At 32.9% G+C, this 22,232-nt stretch overlaps 1 protein-coding gene and 1 pseudogene across 4 annotated transcripts in view; both read right to left on the bottom strand.

Annotated features, from left to right (window-relative positions):
* Window positions 1-500: 500 nt before the first annotated feature.
* Window positions 501-6,213, bottom strand: LOC142616920 (uncharacterized; annotated as a pseudogene).
* LOC142615031 (putative disease resistance RPP13-like protein 1) overlaps window positions 501-22,232 on the bottom strand; it is a 44,620-nt gene continuing 22,888 nt past the window's right edge. Inside the window, exons 1-13 of one of the 4 annotated variants that reach the window (XM_075787700.1) lie at window positions 6,408-10,819; window positions 6,208-6,269; window positions 5,841-5,956; window positions 5,495-5,604; window positions 5,025-5,387; window positions 4,615-4,751; window positions 4,411-4,461; window positions 4,055-4,173; window positions 2,609-2,755; window positions 2,178-2,538; window positions 1,702-1,901; window positions 1,444-1,520; window positions 501-1,340 (exon numbers count right to left, since the gene is read on the bottom strand). In XM_075787700.1, coding sequence (XP_075643815.1) covers window positions 6,469-10,611 — 4,143 coding nt within the window. In that variant the 5' untranslated portion in view covers window positions 10,612-10,819 and the 3' untranslated portion in view covers window positions 501-1,340; window positions 1,444-1,520; window positions 1,702-1,901; ... (8 more) ...; window positions 6,208-6,269; window positions 6,408-6,468. Of the gene's footprint in view, window positions 1,341-1,443; window positions 1,521-1,701; window positions 1,902-2,177; window positions 2,539-2,608; window positions 2,756-4,041; window positions 4,174-4,410; window positions 5,605-5,840; window positions 5,957-6,207; window positions 6,270-6,407; window positions 10,820-22,232 lie in introns of those variants that run through there. The other 3 variants (XM_075787699.1, XM_075787701.1, XM_075787703.1) reach the window with 3 other exon arrangements.

Here is a 22,232-nt window from a genome sequence, read left to right as displayed (position 1 = left end):
TATGTATGGGTGAAAAGTATTGTGGAAATATATATTGTGTTGTTTAAACAACGAAAACTGTTGTTTAAACAAAACAATCAAACAAGCTATGATTTGGCTGTGATTGATGGGCTTTGTGGAAGGTTGTTGGGTCGAGAGCGGTGGCATTGGCCATTTGCATGGGTTATTGAGTTTTTTTTTGGGTGGTTGTTGGGCTTTGTGGTGCAGTGGCTGTGGTTGTTGGGTTTTGTGTGAAAATTTCTAGGTATTTGAGCGGTAGTTGGGTTTTTGTGAGGGTGTTGCTAATGGGTTTGGTGATTTTATTTTTATTATTTTTAATTTAATGGATAGAAGTTGCTGACTTGCTGCTGGGTTTTGGAATTGGGTAGGAAAACAAATATTATTTTAATTAGCGGTATTAAAAAAGAAAAAGAGATGTCAGATGTGTTAAAAAGGTTACCCATAAAAAAAAAATTATTTGTTAAAAAGTGGGTAGTTAAAATAAATAAAATAGCTTTTGGTGATGTAAAATAGATTTATTTATTTCTTTTGCATGTTGGGGGTTAAAGTTAAACACACTTATCCATTGGTATTGAACAGAAAAAAAAAAAGCCTCTCATACAACCCAAACCTCAATACATTTTAATGGCTAGTTTGGATGGAGGAGTAGAGTAGAGTTCCAACTAGATTAAATTACAATGCAAGATTATAGTGAGCTACTCATTTGATGATGAAATATAACAGCATCCCGTTGTTTAACTATTCAAACTAGATTAAATTACAGGCTATGTTCTCCACTCCGACCTGACACACTGACCAAGTTCTCTTCTTGCACCAAACTTCTGAAATCATCTAAAGCCATGTCTATCCAATATCTGCAATGAGCACTCTAAGTTAAAGCTGAGATCCTTTACTTTCTGACTGGATTTTATAGGACCCAGAAGGCCTTTTGAGCTTGGAGATCTTTGCTAGAAACCACTAGTCTTGCCAATCCAACCACCACTTGGCACTTCAGTAGTAATAGAGGATATGAGAAACATTTTATTCTTATATGGTGAATAGCTTTCAGTTGCATTCAGGTAAGTTGGAAGAACAGGCGAGCTTGGCAAAGAATTATGGTCTCCCAATGAGCATTGCCTATTCTATGATGAATTGATCCTCTGGGAACAAATGTAGGAGAATCCAATCCTTCCAACTTACTATGTCCCTTAACATTTCTTAGCTTAAGTTGCTTTCTTCTATTGTCATCTTTTTGTCTTAGATTTGAAGTCAAAGCCAAGTCCAAATATTCAAGTTCTCTTCTACCCATTGGTCCAGCCTCCATCTTCCATTTACTATTTTCAATCCGTATCTTCTGACTTCTGAAAACAATTTCAGTCGAAAACTTCAGTAGTTGAACCAAAATTAAGAAATGTATAATCATAAGATCATAAAGCAAAAGGACCCTACCGGATGTCCTCTTACCTACTCATAAACAATGCATCTGCCTTTTCCTTTGACAAAACACTATCATCCCACCTTCTTTGATTATTTGAGTCTGTCTGAAAATCATAACATTTTGCCACCCATAACTTAAAAGACAAAATAGGTTAAAGACAATTAAGTAAAGTAGTTAATTAGATGGGGAGAAGACTAATGTTCTACAATGAGAGAAATCAGAAACAGATTTTTTATGGGAGTTTGTTCACAATAGAATAAGCCAGTTCTTGCTGCATTACATACCCTTGTTATATTGTCTTTCCAATTCTGCAATTGTTCCCTTCCATCTTAATTCCAAGTGCCTTCCACCATTCCAAATATTCTTGTGCTACCCTGTGACTTGAGTAATTACGATGGACTGCAAGAACTTTAGGGTAGTTATACTTTGGCGTCTTACAGCTCTGCCTCACAATTCCCTTCTAAGCCCACTAAGCTTTCCTTGCCTGCAAAACTCTCCCACATATTTTCTTATTAATTACACAATCTGTGAGAACTTAAAAAACAGGTCTAATTTGTTTCTCCCCCCCACAACCCCCCCCCCCCCCCCTTCTGCTATTATTAGAGTTGAAAGTAGACATAAATTTGATAGACTCAATACCAAATTCCTGATATACGTTTTCTTCTAACAGGCAGAACTATATCATATACATAATTTCCAACACATGTCAATTAGCAGAGAATAAATAAAAGTTGCGAAAGGAGATATGAGATAGAGAGACCTTCAAACTCACAAGGTAGCCCCGAAAGGTAGACTGAATTCTAGTGGCAGAAAACTCACACATTGTGGTTGGACTGAGGGGCTTCACCTTGAACTCTAATGACTGAAAACTCTTCCACTTCATTTACACATTGATGGTCGTATCGAGGGGTGCTGGTGAACTGGAAAACCTCAGAAGCAACTAGAGCAGTTGTAACAACTGCTTCAGCAGCAGCAGTGGTGGCATGGGCCACACTTAGAGCATGCTTGATCTACCCTTCCTCAGCCTCACCTAGAATCATTTCATTTAAGGATGATGGTGCAGTGAGCGAGGCTGACCTTTTGATCTTAAGACCTCCAAAAATCCATTTCCTTCTCCTATCCTGATAATTGTTCTAGCAGTGAGGAACAGAATCCAAGACCAAAACTAAACAAATAAGCAGATTATTTTACCTTTTCTTGTTTTGAGTTTGTCTCTCTAATAAAGAACCTCTTCACTATGTTGAACCAGCTCTTCTTCTTAGCCATTGGAGAACCAATAAATTACAATGGTCTAAGAAGGTTCTGATTGATTCCGCAACTATGCTGGTATGGTGGTTTCTGGTAGTACATACATGCATCAGTACAGAAAAAGAAGTCAAAAGACCAATACCAATACAGAATACTATTTATTAGTAATGGAGCAGATTAGTCAGTGAACTAATTGACAATTGACTTGTAAACTTTTACTCCATTTAAGATTTGAAAAGGGGATAATAAGTAGAATAAGGCTGAACATCAAAACCATTTTGCAGAAGCAATTGTTGAGTAGCCCAAATTTCCACGAAATTAATGCTATGGCAATTGTACAGTAGTGCTTTGTAGAATGAGAATGAAATTTAAAAATTTCTTAACAATCTGCAAAATCACCTATTAGTGGTATTCAGCAAATCAAACAAGATTCACCATGTCAAGAAATTTATTTCTCTTCAATATGGATATTGATTCAGGGGGAAAGCCTTAAATTCTGGTCAAGAAGAGGAACAGTCTACGTAAAAGAGGAAGCTGTAGAATTGGCAAGCTAACAAGCATTTGAAGGATTTGCCTGGGATTTGTTCAACCCAGAGTTTAGAAAATCATGAAAGCAGCACAGAAATTTCTTACTTAACTGCTCAAATCTCCAAACTTGGTGGTGCACAACAAAGGCTGCAAACCTCAGATCTGCTAGTAGTTACAACTGCAGCTACCACACCTTTAATAAGTGCATGGGTTGAGCTTTCACGACTTTCCTGAGGAAGTACTATGGATTTCTTTCTAGCCAACAAAGTATAAAAGTGAACCACAATTTGGTTCCTCATTTGATCATTGCAAATAGAGCTTACACCTTGCACGCAACTCTCCCTTTTTTTACTAACTTCAACTAAAATCCAAAATTTGGTTCCCTATTTGATCTTAAATTCAACAAATCATTTCCAATTTTAGACAGGAGGTTTAAAGCCACATTTAGGGAATGATTCCCAGCCATTGCTTCTTGAAAGAATGTGGCCATGTGCTTGCAGTAATTAATAGCTTGAGAAGCATTGATAGCCTTCCTTCAAGCATGGCTCTACAATACTGCATTTCCAAATAGCCCAAAGAATGGCTCCAATTACAACAATGAAAGAATAATAAAGATCAGTATCCAAAGAGCATCTCTCCACCCAAATAGGAGCCAATTAGTACTAAAATGAGCTCCAGTGGGAGCACTTTAGGATAGATTTCTAACCAGGTAAAAAATATATATTGCAGAGAATATGAATCAATATTGCATGCAACATAAGAATTTAAAATAAAATAACTATTACTATTCATTTATTTAATAATAAAATTTTAACATTTAAATGAAATTCTGATATTTATGGACTTACAGTTATGAAATACCTGCCATTTGCAGCACAAGTGACAATGCTTTGATCAATCTATGCAAGACACAATATTTGTTTGAAATGACATTTTGTGCACATCCAGTGATCATCGTGTTGCAGAACACAATATGTAGCCTGTAATCATCAAATCACAGCTGATAGCCAACCCAATAATTCAAATAAATTACTATGTATAAGAGGTATTAATGAGGTGAAATTTCAATCATGATACAATACCTCTTTTAGGCATTTTATCATACAGTTGTGTGCCCAAGCATATAGGATTCGTATAATTCAAATAAATTACTAACTATAAGAGATATTGATGAGGTAAAAAGATGTTGAACATATGGTAACCAAAATTTAACATACCTCCACGTTTTGAAATTCCAATAGAAGGTTTATCAATTCAGAAGCTAGTCTCTGTTGCAACCATGCAAGAATTAGCTTGGGTTGGGGTTTGAATTATTGAAATTATATTGTATTTTAAATACAAACACAGAGGATTTTGTTGTGTTCAGATTTGAACATGTAAATATGTAATGATCAATATTATAAAACGAATTAATGTTGCACCTGGAAGGAGTAAATATCTAAACTTTTTTCCTCTATGTTTTGCGCAATTATTGCTGCTCCTCCTCTAATGAAGTGGCCAAGATCAACATATGTTATGGAATGATCTAGATCATTTATATCATACTAATATTTGGTGGCTGCACATTTTAAGGAAACAATGATATTAATGGACATGGTTATAAAATACTTGCCATCTGCAGAACATGTGACAATGCTTTGATCAATTTGCTGCTATGATTAGAGTTAAAAGTTGACATAAATTTGCTGTCAGTACCAAATTCCTGAAATATGTTTCCTTCTTACAGGCAGAACTATATCATATACATAGTTTCCAAAACATGTCAATTAGCAGAGATTAAATAAACTTAGAGGAAGAAGATATGAGATAGAGAGACCTTCTTTAAACTCACAAGGTAAACCCCTAAAGGCAGACTGAATTCTGGTGGCAGCAAATTCAGGATTTCTCTCATGCATTGATAGTTGCACTGAGGGGCTTCATCTTGAACTGGAATGACTGAAAACACTTCCAATTCATTTACACATTGATGGTTATATTGAGGGGTGCTGGTGAACTGGACAATCTCAGCATCAACTAGAGCAGTTGTAACAGCTGCTTCAGCAGCAGCAGTGGCGGCATGGACTACAGCAAGAGCATGCTTGATCAGCTCTTCCTCAGCCTCACCTAGACTTCTTTCATTTAATGATGATGGTGCAGTGAGCAAGGATAACCTTTTGATCTTAAGCCCTCCAAAAATCCATTTCCTTCTCCTTTCCTGATAATTGCTCTAGCAGTGAGGAACAGAATCAAAGACCAAAACTGAACAAATAAGCAAATTTCTTTACTGTTTCTTGTTTTGAGTTTGTCTCTCTTATAAAGAACCTGTTCGATGTGTTGAACCAGCTCTTCTTCTTAACCATTGGAGAACCAATAAATTTCATTGCTCTAAGAAGGTTCTGATTGATTCTGCAACTTTGCTGGTAGGGTGGTTTCTGGTAGTACATACATGCATCAGTTCAGAAAAAGAAGTTAAAAGACCAGTACCAATACAGAATACTATTGATTAGTAATGAAGCAGATTAGTCAGTGAACTAAATGACAATTGATTTGTAAACTTTTACTCCATGTAAGATTTGAAAAATGGATGCTAATAAGAATAAGGAACCTCAAATTTGTAAACCACTTTACAGAAGCAATTGTTTAGTTTCTCAAATTTCCAATAAAATACCTGCCATTTGCAGCAAAGGTGACAATGCTTTGATCAATCTATGCAAGGCATGACAAATGTTTAAAAGTATAGTACTAAAGGGGCATCCTGCCATTCTCTGCACATTTACTGATAACCTGAAATCATCAAATCACAGCTGATAGCCAAGCCAATAATTTAAACAAATTACAAAGTATATGAGATATTGATGAGGTAATAAAATTTCAAACACAATACAATATCTCTTTTAGGCATTTTATCGAATAGCTGCCTGCCTGAGCATAAAGTGTTCACATAATTCAAATAAATTACAAACTATTTGACTCTAAAATTTCAGAGTGCCAGAAGTTCAATTGTTAAAAAAGGAAAATAATTAAATTTAACATACCTCCATGTTTTGAAATTCCAGTAGAACATTTAGCAATTCAGAAGCTAGTCTCTGCTGCAACACTGCAAGAATTAGCTTGGGTTAGGATTTGAATTATTAAAATTGTATTGTTCATATACAAACATAGAGGATTTTGTTGTATTCTGCTTTTGATGTCAACAATGTAATGAGAAATATTATGAAACCAAATAATGTTGTACCTGGAAGGAAGGAGTAACTATTATGAGTAAATATTGCTCTTTGTTTTATAATTTTTTTATTTTATTTTTGCTCCTCCTCCAACTCATAGACAGACCTCCCATCAATCGTAACGTAAGGGACGTTGGCTATCTTGGACCACTCTCGCCCGCCTTTCTCGCAATGTTGTTTCAGCAATGGACACGCGTAAATATAAAGTTGCAGAAGCGAGGGAGGTAGGCCCTTCTCTGGGAGGGATGCGAGTTTAGGGCAATCTAAGATGCCCAATTGTTCAAGAGTAGAGAGATTTTGAAAGCATTTTGAAGATAGAATTACTATATTTGGAATGCTCTGAATCGTTAGCTGGGTAAGAGAGGAAGGAAGTGTCATCGTCAGCTTCCCATCTTGCTCATCTGGAAACGACTGCCAATCTGGAATTCCACCATCAATACGGAGTGATGTAAGAGAGGTTAGTCTGTGCAATCCCCACACAGTTACTTGCTTACAGATATTCTCCCCGCCAAATGAGAGTGATGTTAGACTGGTGGGGTAACCCTCTTCTGGAAAGTATATGACGCTTGGACAATTGACGATATGAAGAGAATTGAGGTTCGGCATGCAGTTGGGCCAGGCCTCCAGTTTCTCACAGCCATGGATCGAAAGCTCTCTCAAGTTGGTGGGGAATAACCCTCCATCTGGGAAGGAAACAAAACTAGGGCAGCCCAATATCTCGATCTTATTGAGGTGGCAGAGTTTGTGTAGGCCCACCGGTAAGGATTTCAACTCTGCACAACTTTCGATATGAAGATATTCAAGAGACGCAATGTTGGGTAAGTTGTTCGCTATTGACTCCATCTTTGGACAGTCCCTTACAGAAAGGTATTTAAGAGCTGTAGGTAACTCGTTTTTTGATGATAAGGATGTGAGCTCTATGCATGACCAAATCTCAAGGCGTTTAAGCGTGGTAGGTAGGTCGCCACTTGATGATATGCATTTTAGAGATGGACAGCCCCAAATAACCAAGTACTCAAGAAGAGAAGAAGAATTAGAAGAAGCCTCTCCCTCATCTGCCAAAAACTGCAAATTCTCACAATCTCTTATATTTAGCGTTTTCAAATTTTGAGGCAACTGACCTCTTGAAATCAACGTCAAAGAATTACATCTCCTAATGCTTGCCTTTTCCAAACATGTACAATTAGAGATTGACAAGGATTTCAAACCACTACAACCATTAATATTTAGTGTCCTTAAAGTAGATGTCAAGCTAATGTTGACAAGGCTTGAGCAATCTATTATATACAGCTTTATAAGGGATATGAATTCATCCTGCCACAAAGATGTTAGCTCCTTACAATTATCTACCGTAAGATTTTCTACCTTAGCTAACCCATGCATGAACTCCTTGGTCAAGCTTTTCACATATGGAATAGAAAGAATAGTTGACTTTAGAAAGCATAACTCATCTGTACTTCTGCTCACCACCCCTTTACATCCCTTAATTTCTAATGCATGAAGCTTTGGGAAGTTTGGAATTGAAATGTCCAATTGCTCACATCCATTAATAGAAATTTTTTCCAATAATGGAACATGGTGAGGCAATTTTCCTTGCAATTTAGGGCATTGAGAAATAGAAAGCTCACGCAACCGAGGGAATTCTTCGTACTCAACTTTGCATGGAATCCAATCTTTCCATTCTTGCATATCCTTAAAGCAAAGTGACTCTAAGGATGGAAAAGGTTTTGGGCAATCTTTCCCATAAAACTCAAGACCAACGGTTTGCACTGCAGACAATCCTACAAGGACAAGGTCTCTCAACCATGGTAATTGTCCAATTGCAGGTAAAGACGTACATTTTCTGCACCTCTCAATCCTTAGGAGCACCATATTAGAAAATGATGGATGTCCAAACCAAGTTGGGAATTTTGCACCAACATAGCCATCAATTGAAATTTCTTTCACCGTTGTTGAAGGTTGTAGCATGTCAAGAATATCTAGACTAGCTCTTTGATCAAGCTCGGACTCCCATTTCATCACTAATACATGTAAATTCTTCTTACCAAGTAAGTTGGCCCTTCTTGCATCCTCGACATCAAGCACGTTCTCCAAGTGTGAAATGCAAAGTGTTCCCTTAAGAGACTCCAGGTTCATCAAGTCTCCTATCTTTGATGCAATATCTTTCCCCACAACAAAATTAGACAATGTTTGTAGGTTTTTTAATTCTTTCATTCTCATTGGCATCTCTTTGATTAAATTGGCTCCTTCAATATCAAGATGCCGAAGATTGACTAGATTTCCAATTTTCTCCGGTAACTTTGTGAGACAGTCACAATATTTCAATATCAATGTTTGCAAATTGTATAAAGAACTTGTTGATTTTGGTAAACTTCTAATCAAAGTTTGAGAAAGGTCGAGGTATCTTAGATGTTTCAAATCACCGATTGAACTTGGTAACTCAAAAACTTGATATCCAGATAGAGATAATACCCTTAAACATCTAAATTGTGGCAACAGACAACTAAAAACATAATTTGTTAAGTAGCTCCCGTCATTTGTTGGTAGCGGTAAGAAGGTCCGTATACGCATATCTTTTGTCAAGTCTTTAAATTTTGTGATGCCATCACATTCACAATGAGCGTAGGAGAAATGACGCACCTTTGTAGAAATCTTGGGTTGCATATTACCACCTGATTTATCTTCCAACCAATAGCACAACTGTCCCGCTGCCCATTGAGCTAAATCATTGATTAAGTCGTGCATAACAAAGAGTGATTTATTCCTACTTGATTGTTGAAAAAGTGATCGCTTATATAAATCATGAAAATACTCAACACCAAGCTCTTCCATTGACTTATGCTTTTCTGATGCTTGAACCAAACCTTCCGCCATCCATAACAAGATTAGTTCTTGTTTCTTAAATTCATAATCTTTTGGGAATAGTGAACAATAGGCAAAACATCTCTTTAAATATGAAGGGAGATATAGATAGCTCAATCTAAGGGTTGGTAGAACATCACTATTTTCTTCTGACATATCCCATATCTTGTTATTGAGCACGTTTTTCCACTCATCACAATGTATAGTACGTAATAGGCCTCCAAGAGCTTTTGCTGCCAAAGGCAAACCCTGACACCTTTCCAAAATTTTAGGACCAAATTCTTGAAGTTCTGGATATGCACTAAAATCTGTCGTCCCCAATGTATTTTGGATAAATACAATCAAGCAAGCATCATCTGGCAACTCTTTCAACTTGTAAGCTTCAGTAGTGCCCATTGTTGATGAAACACGATCGTTTCGAGTTGTGATGATTATCTTACTTCCTTGAGCCCCAAATTCAAATGGACATCGCAGTCTAGTCCAATCATTATAGTTTTCATTCCATACGTCATCCAAAATGAGCAAGAACTTTTTTCCAGATAATTTTCCCTTCAATTTGACTTGTAATAAATCTAAATTATTATCATTGCACGATTCAGAAGTGACAGATTGTAGAATTTCTCTTGTCACCCTTACAATGTCAAAATCTTCAGCAACACAACCCCATGCTTTCACGTCAAAATAATGGCTCACCTCAATGTCATTATAGACTAGTTGGGCAAGAGTTGTTTTACCTATTCCCCCCATACCAAGTATGGGAATAACAGAAAGCTGAGCATTACTCGATTCACCGCTTAACAACAACTTGACAATAGCCTTTTTATCTTCTTCTCTGCCATGAGTATGACCTTCATTCACTAGAGAAGTGGTGGGCACCCTTGGTCTTGTTGCTCCAGTTCTTCCCAGGCCTGCATTTTCTCTCAATTCCAGATTATTCTTCTGTGTCACAATTTCTTGCAACCTTGTATCGATTTCTTTAATCTTGGACCGCATCAACGTACCAAAAGATCGATTCGAACCAACCCAAGCATCATAGATCTTCAGAAACTTACTTTTGGGTTCTGGGTTCAACTCACGCCCCAAAGCTTCAGTAGCAAACTCGTCCAAGATGTCGTCCACATCATAGGCCAAGTCTTCCAGCTCACCCAACCAGATCTTCACGAGCTTGTTTGTCATCTGCTTCTCTTCAGCGTCATCCAGAACTGCGTGGATCTTCATCAACGTTGTCCTCCACCTCTTGAGGTCAGCATCAACTTTCTCTTGCTGAAAGAACTTCAGCAAATCATCGGAAGTTAGCTTCTCAAACAGCTTCCCAAAGAAAGCGGATAAAGCAGCATCTCCAATTACAGACATGGTTTGCTTGTGGGAAACAAGGAAACACTGAAAATGAAATGAAGTAACCAAAGTGACACTTCTGATCAGAAAATTGAGTTCGGAGAGAAGACTGAAAGAGGTTTACTTTGTTCTGTGAAACTTAAAGAAATCTGCAAAGTGTTTTCTTAGGTCTTGTAGTGAGAGACTTTTCCACAGAAGAATTGGTGGCAAAGATTAGATATTTGATGAGATTAGGAAGGAAACGGCGGATGAGAAAAAAGACGGAAAAAAAATTTCTTCTTCGTATAGTGGTGGTTTAAGGACCATATTGGTTATTTTAAAAAGTGTTAGACCTGCTTCGTATTACTCTAAACTTCAGGGGTAGTTTTTCAAATTTACCCTCAAATATATCACAATAGCTGTAGTGTGAGCGTCAGAAGAAAATTAAATTGAGAAATTAGATTGTTATTAGTTGTTATTATTGGAATAAAAAAATAATTTTTTTGTTAGGTTCAAATTTAAACCAATAACAATTAATCATATGTAATTTGTTATAAAAATATCATGGACGTTGCACCTCTTAATTAAATTTATTAATAAAATATTAAACTGGACTGACCACAGTTAAAAACAAAGACTCTTATGAAAATATCATGATATTTTATTACAAAGTTGACACCATAATTTCACAATAATTTTAGAAGGAAGTTTATTTAGCAAATTATTATTAGTTCTTATTTAGAATTATTGCTAATATCACTTCTTTTTTTATCTATCGTTAATAACTTGTCACATAGTTTTTTTTTTTTTTAAATAGTTACATAAATTTTATTGTGAAATTTTTGTGAAAATATTGTACCCTTATCTACCATTAATAACTTGTCACATAATTTTTTATAAATAAAAAAAAACAATTACATAGATTTTATTATAAAAATATTGTATCCATAACTTGCATTATGGCAAAAAAAATGTTTGAAAATAGCCATTACTTTATAATATTTTCACAACAAATCATAGTGGTAAGTTATTTTCATTCTAATTCAATTCACCACTTAAATTACATTTTTACCCACTCATAATAACCAATAATAACCGGCAGTTTAGAATTTGTTACGAAAGTATTGTGGAAATGTTGTGAAAAAAAAAAAAAAAAAAAGATAAGCATCAATAATTGTCAATTTAGGGAGTGCCAAAACGGACCTATTCTATGAACGTAAGATATATGTAATTTTAAGAAAAGATGATGAGAATTAGATAGACATATGTGTACTGCCTTTAAACTGTTTTTTATTTACTCAGTTTGAGATGAAAAATCCCAAATCCTAACATGTAGGGATTATGAGCGTAGTATATGTTATACTACATACGTAGGCTTTTACATTGCTTTTGGTGGGATCTACGTTAAAAAAACAACTACAATTATATTGGGTCACAACAAATTAAAAAAATATATTCACAATAGCTGTAAACGTGAAAAGAAAATTACATATATTAATAAAATATTAAACTAGAACTAAAAACAAAGTCTCCTAAAGAAAATGTTTTGATATTTTGTTGCGTAAAAAAAGTGCAACTCTTTTTAGGAATATGTCAGAAGAATACTTTTACATGGCAATAATAGTGGGAGGCCCCCTTTTTCTCTCTCTTACCAATATTTTGTCAATTTTATGTCTTTTATTTGATAATAATAAAATAATATTTTTTCTTTAATAATTTACAATATTTTCGTGTCTTTTTTATCTCTCCCTAGTACCTTAGCTAGTTAGTTATATTAGTCCTTAATTATTATTATTTTTTTCTTTTGTTTATAATACTAAAACAATAGGTATACAAAAATACATGAAGAAGGAAGAAATTTGTGGTGTAAACTCAGGCAATTAACAGAAGATTAATAAGATAATAGTAAAAATAAATTAATGTGATCTTTTGAATAGCAGTAAAAAAAAATTAATGACAAGAGGTAAAAAACTTTTCATACACAATAACTATAATTCACTTTTATGAAAATATTTTGAATATACATTTCTTTTTATTAAATAATTGAAAAGTTAGTGGAGGGTAAGAACTTACCTAGATATTTAATGGTAAAAGACTCCCGACAATAATGAGTAAGTTTTGTGTGGATGCTGTGCAAGATGCTCCATGCATCTTCATATCAAATTGAAGTTGTGACTCATGACTCAAGTAATGAGTGAACAAATAGCTTCCACGAACAGGGACGGAGCCAGGATTTTAAGTTAAGGGGGGCGACTTTGACCTCTAGTTTGGCAGCTTCTTAGTCGTGGAGGTTTTTTTTTTTTAATTTTTAATGTGTGCATTTGCTAGGTAAAGACAAAATTATTCTATTTAAAACTTTTTAAAGGGCAATTATTTATTTGAGTAAAATTGGTTAATTAGACTTAATTTTTTTTAGCTTTGCTATTGGTGATTTTTGTTGTTGCACAAATGTTTTTGGGCTAGTATATGTTGTTTTAGATTTTAGATCTATAAAATTTTAATGGCCTTTAAAATGAGAAAAGTGCTAGAAGTATATTGATGATATAGTGAGTGATTATTGATAAGTAAAAAAGTTATGCAAGTAATAAACCCAGATGCGAACCAATAAGAATTTGTACCTCAACAGTTTATAAAAATATTGTAAATAAGTTTGTATCTTTAACGTTACTCTAAAAAGATTCAATAATATTGTTAATAGGGTAAAATGTAATTTTATATAACAAAATTGCTAAAATTAATGCATATATATATATATAAATTTTTTTTTTTTTTTTTAAATTAGGGGGGGCCACTGCCCCCCTTGGTCAATGAATGCCTCCGTCCCTGTCCACGAAGGTAAGGTTCCATTCTATTATTTCCATAAAAACTTTGAAACGACTTTTGCACGTAAGGTCGCTCCTATCTTTGGTGCTTTCTTACTTAAATATCAATGAAAAATACAATTTGTGGTCCCAACCTCCAACACATTTAATTAAATGGCTAGTATGGTCATACCTACGGACGTAACTAGCTTTGCCCCCCTAAATTTAAAAAAAAAAATATTATTATATATATGTGTACTAATTTTAGCAATTTTATTCTATAAAATTACTTTTTTTTTCCTTTAAACAATATCATTAATTCTTTTAAGAGTAATGTTATCCTTACAAACTTTTTTACAATATTTTTACAAATTGTTTTGGTAGTAAATTCTTATTGGTTGGTACATGGACCCACCATTTACATAATTTTTTTACTTACTAGTAAGCACTTATTACATCAATAATTTATAAAAAAAAGTTTGTACCGCTAGTATTTTTCTTATTTTATTGACTATAGAAAATTTATAGATCTAAAAATTAAAACAAAATATACAAGCCCTAAAAAAATAGCTCAACAACAAAAATTTACTAATAGTAAAACTTATGAAAAAATAAAGCTCAATTAACCAATTTTATTTAAAATAAACAACCCTATCATTTAAAAAATTATAAACAAAAATAATTTTGTTCTTACTAACACAAAAAAAAAAAAAAATTCTCAATAATTAAGGGTTTGTTTGGATAGAACTTATTTTATTGAAATTGAAAACACTATAGTAAAATAATTTTTAAATGTGTGAATAGTAACATAGGACCCATTTTAATGAAAAATTACTGAAAAATGAATTTTGTAGGTTCATAAACAGTACAATACTGTTTATGATTAAATTGGTCCATTATTGCGATTACAGTATATATGCTGTATATAAACAGTAACCTTTGCCTCCTGAAACGCGTGCCCAGAAAAAAAAAAACAAAACAAAACCCAGCAGAGGAAACGTAGACGCTAATCATACCGCGTCTCAAAGCTTCGGCTGCGTACTGGTCACACCGCGTAAGAAAAATTTATAAATTTCTTCGTCAAGCCCAGGTCAACAATGTCAGGAAACAGTAGCTCAAATTTAGTGCACCAGGTGATTGACTGATTGTCATTCTTTTCTTATATTATAATTATTATTAAATAAATCAATAAGAAAGAGAGCTTTAATGGGCCTAGTCACTATTCTTTTTTAGTCCTAAAAAACTATCTGCCTCACAAAATCAGCACATCTGACTTATAAAAGTAGCCCATGACAAGATTATTGTGAGCAATGAAATTTTACATTCTGACGTAGAAAAAGAAAACCAAAAAAAAAAAATTCAGCATTAGCTTTACATCTTCAATGATTGGCTGTAAGGCTCAATTGATATCTGATGAGCTCTTATGTATAGTCTGTAGACCGACTTGGAAAATAGTTATATACATGAGAAAATTTAGCTCAGTGGCTAAAAACATCTTGAACTAGTGGTGCATGAGATTTCTTCTAAAGGAGTAAGTTTAAGTTTGACTATTCACTCTTTCTATGGTTGTTGCACCTAAAATTGTTCCATCAAAGTGACACTCCTGATCAGAAAATTGAGTTCGGAGTGAAGACTAACAGAAGTTTACTTTGTTCTGTGAAACTTGAAGAGATGCAAGTGTTTTCTTTGGTCTTGCAGTGATAGACTTTCTCACAGAAGAATTGGAAAAGGAAAATAAAAAATAAAAAATAAAAAATAAAAGGAAAAGAGAAGATATTTGATAAGATTGGGAAGAAACAGGTGGATGAGAAAAAAGAGAAGAAAAAAATTGGAAAGAAAAAGAAGACCAAAAAGAGAGAGGAGGTTTTGGTGGGATTTAAATTTTTTTTTAAATTACAATTATATTAGGTCACAACAAATTGGAAATAAAAAAAATTCACGAGGTGTGAACTTAAATAAAAATTAATAAAATATTAAAAAAGACTACCCACAACTAAAAACAAAGTCTCTTGTAAAAATACTAGTGCGTAGAATTATTGGTATTTTATTATTAATAATATTGACTTTCAAAACGTTAGTTGAGGGTATGGTGTGTCTTTTTATTACGTCTGGGCCCACTGACTCTCAGCGAATAGTATTGTGACACATGTAATGTCTCGCTGTCAGATAGGTAATGATCTTTTGAACAATTTTCGTGTTGTTGCGTTCATCAACTTGCGCACTACCTGCAACTGCAAGGCCACTTTTAAATTCCTTTCTTGACTTTTGCTTTTTGGGAGTCTTGGAGGTGATTTCTGCGAAGTTTCTGGCTTTTCCTTTCAGTCACATTTTTGCTATTCCCTCCTTTTTCTTATGCAATATTGTGATTTAGTCCCTTTAGTTTGTTGTAATTAGTTAATGCCCATGAATGATGAAACCGACATGATTGAATGTTTGTTCACAACTACCACTCCACTATCACCAACCAAACAAAATTTCTGTCCATTTATTAGTTTCTGGTAGCTGAGTACCACTCCACTACCAACCAAACAAAATAGGTGTCTATTTAGTTTCGGTAGCTTTTTTGATTGAGTGTTTTTATACTCTAATAAATATTTGATTGAGGGTTTTTCACACCAGGAGAAAGTAGCTTTAAAAAAAAAGAAGTATAGCTCTATTTTCATACCAAAATTTTGTAGGAATGTGCATGGATTGATGGATAAAGTTAGATTGAATTTGAGAGTTTTTTGGACCTAACCTAAATTTATTGGGTTAAGAAATTTCTAACCTATTACGTATGTAGCAACAAACCAAATTCAACTTGTGCAAGTGGGATCGGTTTAGTTTGGGTTAGAGGGTTATCTTGCATGTTTCATACCTTATAAAAAAAATGTACCTTTATTAATTTTTTAAAAAATATTAAAATTCACATAATATCCTTCATTATGTTAATAAAATAATGGCTAGATGATATGTTAACGAATTGGTATACTACGAAAACGATATTTCATGAGTTCAGGGACTTAAGAACAGAACAAAAGATGGGAAGACTCAATCGTTTTCTAGAAAGAGATTTAGCTTTATTGAATAAACAATTATTTCATTTACAAACATATCTGGACGAGATCAAATCTAATATGTATGACAGAATTACCCAATATTGTAATAATCATTGATCAACAAGAAGAATATAATAAAGCTGACCAATTAGATTATGAATTTAGCAAGATTATATTTGAATGGTGGCTTTATTAATAAAGTGAATTATGAATTCCTCCCACAATTAAATTGTAAATTATAACCATTAAAATAGTACTTTAATGGATCTACATGAAAATCAATAACTTATCATTTTAGTAAATCATAACAATAATTTTTTTTAAGCTATAAAAAGATTTATGTTTGTAAACATTAGTGCATTACTCCATCAATTTTTTTGCTGGAGATCCAAATGGTTTCATCAATAAATATCTTTATTTCTAAACTGCATATTCGTATGCTTCAATCGTGGACAAAGATAAAATTAAAAAGAGATCCAAATGGTTTCATCGAAGTACTGAATTTCTTTGTGACGTGTTCACTTCAACAACTTGCCCCTACCCGCCGGTCATTTTCACTTTCTCTGTTTTTTTCGTAACTTTCATTTTTTTCGAGGTGGACCTTTGCAAAGTTAGCAGCTTTTCCTCAACCAATTTGCTTTTGCCTCCCTTGTCTTATGCAATAGTGTGTTTTTCTCCCATGAAGTTTTGTGATAATAAAGTAAGTACCATACATAGAATCGGCACCTTTGACTTCGTCTTATTGTTGGCACATTAACCAAAGTGACTCAACAAATAACTAGGGCTTTTTAGGAAAACTAGTTAGGGCAGCATGAGTAAGACATGTGCTTCTCGTGAAAAAATATAGTAGTAATTAAGATTAATTTTAGATTTTATTTGTATTACAAAATAAAGATATAAATTATTTGATTTTTAAAGTATATAGAGATTTACATTAATCAAAAAAGATATTAATTTTAAGAATTTTGATAATTGTGTTGTAAAAAGTTAATCTCATTCGTTTAAGAATTTTGATCAACCACAAAGTTAGATTAGCTATTTAACATATAAATATTTATTTAACTATAATAGCTTTTTAATACCTACTTGCTAAAGACAATATATCTATTTTCTAAAAACTTCTAAAAATGATAACGAATATTATCATCTTCCAACAATAAACAACTGAATTTTGCTAATAAATTTAAAATAAAAAATAACAAAAGGCATGTGTCATCGAATTTTTCATCAGATAAATTATAAGTTTTGAAAATTTAAACCTAGAAAATTAACATTCTTTAGATAACAAATAAAACACCTAATATCATCATTCTAACTTTCTAAGAATTTTTATCATTTAAAACTCAAAATACGTAAAGAAAATTTTTAGGATGTTAAAATTTAGCAGGAGTAATTTAGACATTATACAGTAAAATATTTTATGAATCATAAGCTTTCATTAGGGTTTAACTAATAGAATAACAATATGACATATTTGCTCTTTTTCAAAATATTAAGGGAAAAATTGCTTGATTTTAAAGTTTAAGGAAGAATTGTAAACTACCCCAAATATAAAGAATGAAAAATATTTTTTTCCTAAGGTTTTTTTTTTTGGGTGTGTGTGTGCAAAACTATGTGTTTTTACTTAAAATAATGTGTACAGACAAAAATATACAAAAAGTTAACCTAAGAAAATTGTATGTGGAATAGTGAATTTTGGTTCAACAAAGTTTATTAAACCAATAAAAAATTTCTAAAAACACAATAGAATGAAGCAACATTTTCACAATACTTTTATAATTTTGTTATATTTTATTTTAACTTGTAAAGAATTGACAGCTCAGAAGTTTTGAAAATATTGTAACAACATCAAGATCTCTTAACATTTTTCACACAAAAAAATGTTATGTCCATGACATTTTCACAACAAATTATAAGTAGTAGGTTATTACAAGTTGTTATTGGTGGGCAAAAAAGTAATTTTATTGGTAAGTTTAAATTAGAACCAATAACAATTTACCATATTTGATTTGTTATGAAAGTGCTGTGAAAATTATTGTGGACAAACCAAAAATAATATAGCAAATATACTACAACTTTATGCATTCACAAAAAAAAAAAAAAAAAAAAAGCCAGCAAAACAGTGAAAGTTAAATAAACCAAAACTACTGTAGCGAAATTACTGTAGTTTTTCTCATTCACTCTTTTATAATATATATATATATATATATATATATATATATATAGAAATATACATTGGACTTACAATGTAAATTTATATTGTAAACACATAAAAATTGGTAAATATTATACACATTTGCAAAATTTGTACTTTTTTTTTTTTTGTGCAAATGTATATAATACTTGCTACTTTTTATGTGTATACAATGTAAGTTTACATTACAAGTAGAAAGTAAACGTATAAAGATTATTTAAAAGAAAAATAAAAGCTCAAACCAAGTTGGTGAGCTTGAGGGGGAAAAAAGGGAGAAAAAGGCAAGTCACTAAACCAAAAATACTGTTCATAACACTATTCATGAGCGTATTCGCTCTTTTTATATATAAAAAAAAAGAGCACAAATCGATGACTGAAATTTAAAAAAAAAAAAAACAATGAACAGTACATATTGAACAAACCAAAAGTATTGTAGTTTTTATACATTCACCTAACAAGTGTCACAACATTTTTACAAAACATTTATTTTCAGTTGTGGTTGATCACAGTTTCATATTTTATTATTTTATTTTGACTTATAAGAAATTGACACCTCAATAATTGTGAAAATATTGTGAAATTTGTTGCGTCAATATAACAATATATATGCGGGTTCTTATAAATATTTAAAAGAAAAAAAAGTACAAAAAAAAAACACTGTAGCTACCGTGCCACTTGAACAAACCAAAGTGACATTGTAGCAACTATTCAAAACTTGGGAAAAAAAATGGCTCACTACATCAAAAGGGGCACTGTAGAGACATTGCCTCTTTTTATATAGTTAGTAGAAAAAAGAGCACAAATCGATAACTAAAAAAAAAAGTACTTATTGAACAAACCAAAGGTATTATAGTTTTTACACCTTCATTTAACAAGTGTCACAATATTTTCACAAAATATTTATTTTCAGTTGTGGTTGGTCACAGTTCCATATTTTATTATTTTATTTTGACTTATAAGAAATTGACACCTCAATAATTGTGAAAATATTGTAAAATTTATTGTGTCAGTATAACAATATATATAATACGAAAAAAAAAAAAAGTACAAACCGAAGGCTGAGAAAAAAAACTGTAGCTACTGTAGCTACAGCGCCACTTGGGACTATAGCTACTATTCAAAACTTGATAAAAAGAAAAAAAGAAAAAAGAAGAAGACAAAGTGGCTCAATAAACCAAAATGGCACTGTTGAGGCCTTGCCTCTTTTTATATATAGTTAATAGATTATGATATTTTATTGCGTTTTTAGACTTATTAAATTAGTGCTATTTTTCTTTAAAAACAAAAAGATTGTGCAATTGACACAATGCTTTCATAATAATTTCATAATAAAGTTTACATAGCAAGTTATTATTAGTTTTTATTTGGACTTTACTATTAACATCACTTTTTTTTAATCTACCATTAACAACTTATCACATAAAAAAAAAAAAAAGTTACATAAATTTATTTTCACAATAATTTCATAATAAAGTTTATGTAGCAAGTTGTTATTAGTTTTATTTGAACTTTACTACTAACATCACTTTTTTTTTTAATCTACCATTAACAACTTATCACATAAAAAAAAAAAAGTTACATAGATTTTATTTTCACAATAATTTCATAATAAAGTTTATGTAGCAAGTTGTTATTAGTTTTATTTGTACTTTACTACTAACGTCACTTTTTTTTTTATCTACCATTAACAACTTATCACATTAAAAAAAAAAAAACAGTTACATAGATTTTATTGTGACTATTTTTGTAAAAATATTGTACCCATAACCTGCTATATCTACAACATTTTCACAACAAATTGTAGTGGTAAGTTGTTATTGGTTCTAATTTAAATCCACTATTTAAATTTCTTTTTTGCCCACCCAAAAAAACCAATAATAACCAGTCGATTAAAATTTGTTACGAAAGTGTTGTGAAAATATTGTGAACAAAAAGAAAAAAAAAAAGAAAAAAAGAAGAAAAATATCAATAATTGTCAATTTAGGGAGTGCCAAAACGGACCTATTCTATGAACGTAAGAAATATTGTTTTAAGAAAAGATGATGAGAATTGGATAGACATATGTGTACTGCTGTTAAACTGATTTTTATTTACTTAGTTTGAGATGAAGAATCTTGATATGTTAGGATGATGAGCATAGTATAGACACATATGTTGGCTTTTACATTGCTTTTATTATGCTTAAGCGTTGCTGAAGACGGCATATTTGAAATGCTGGAGCTATTTTAAAGTATTAAGTTTGTTTTCGTAGATACTACTGAATTTTCGCTTGTTACTTACAAAAGCTTCTGTTTGGACTACTATGATTGTTTTTTGTTGTGTACATGAGCTGCCCTAAATGGATTCCAGATCAGAGTTGGTGGATCTTATAGGAAGTTTAACTTTATTTGAGAGGTTAGACTAACTTAAGCCTTAATTTGATTCTCTCTTTCTGATATTATTTTGCCTATTATGTTTTGTGCATTAATCTCAAGTTAATGATCCGGTTTTATGTACCAGACTTAATGTCAAGTATCTTGAGGGCAGTGGCTGTATGTGGTATAATCTTTGTGTGAGTGAAAATGCAGGTACTTCAGAGACTATTAGGATGTGTACCTTAGTTGATCAAGTTGTCGTTGTAGTAAATTCTTCATGAAGCGAACTTGCCATGTTGTTTAATAATACGGTTTTCTTAGTCCCTTATAATAGCTTGGAAGAGTAAGCCCCCTTCAGCTTGGTTGGGCTCATAATGGCTCCCTAATTGGGCTGGCCTAGGCCCTATATCCAGCACAATTTATAACATTTGATATTGTAATGCACTATCCTACGCTTGAAAATGTGCTTCATATGCACATGGATGTGAATGCCCATTTTCTAGTAATTCGAGTACCTTGCCTAATGGTACCTCTTATTGGATGATAGTTTTTCTTCCTTCTTCAATGTAGTGGACACAAACAGTTGTCTGTAAAATAAAGTACCGAATACATAGAATCACACAAAACCACCCCCAACACATCTCATCTCGTACTTCATCAATGTGTTAAGTTTTTACAAAATGATACAGTAACATCTAAAAATAGATGTCTACTGTACAAAATGCAAATCATTTTTACCCTCTTATTTTATTCGCCTCTCTCTCTCTCTCTCTCTCTCTCTCTCTCTCTCTCATCCAATTACATTGACAAAAATCTTTTGGGCTAGCAATGGAGGATAGAAGACTCTGCATCATGCAAGGCTAAGGAGTTCCAACGGCAATACGCATTGTGGAGGGTGTGGGTTTGCAAATTGATTGGGCTGTGGCTGATGGGTTTTGTGGAAGGTTGTTGGGTCAAGAGTCGTGGGGTTGATGGGTTATGGGTGGTGGCAGTGGCAATATGCATGGGTTGCTGGGTTTTGCGGCATAGTAGCCATGGTTTCTGGGTTTTGTGGCCCAGTAATAGTGGTTGCAGGGTATTGGTGGGGTTGTTGGGTCGTGGGGTTGATGGGTCACAAGTGGTCGCACTGGCCATTGGCATGGGTTGTTGAGTTTTTTTTGGGCTGTTGTTGGGCTTTGTGTGCGGGAGCTGTGGTTGTTGGGTTTTGTCTGAAAGTTGCTAGGTAGTTGTGAAGTGGATTTTGGGTTGCTGGGTTTTTATGGGGGGTGGTTGC

Source organism: Castanea sativa, chromosome 11 (assembly GCF_040712315.1).
Source record: "Castanea sativa cultivar Marrone di Chiusa Pesio chromosome 11, ASM4071231v1".
Classification (NCBI taxonomy): Eukaryota; Viridiplantae; Streptophyta; class Magnoliopsida; order Fagales; family Fagaceae; genus Castanea; species Castanea sativa.
Note: the sequence above shows the minus strand (reverse complement) of the source record. Positions and strands in the feature narration are given on the sequence as shown.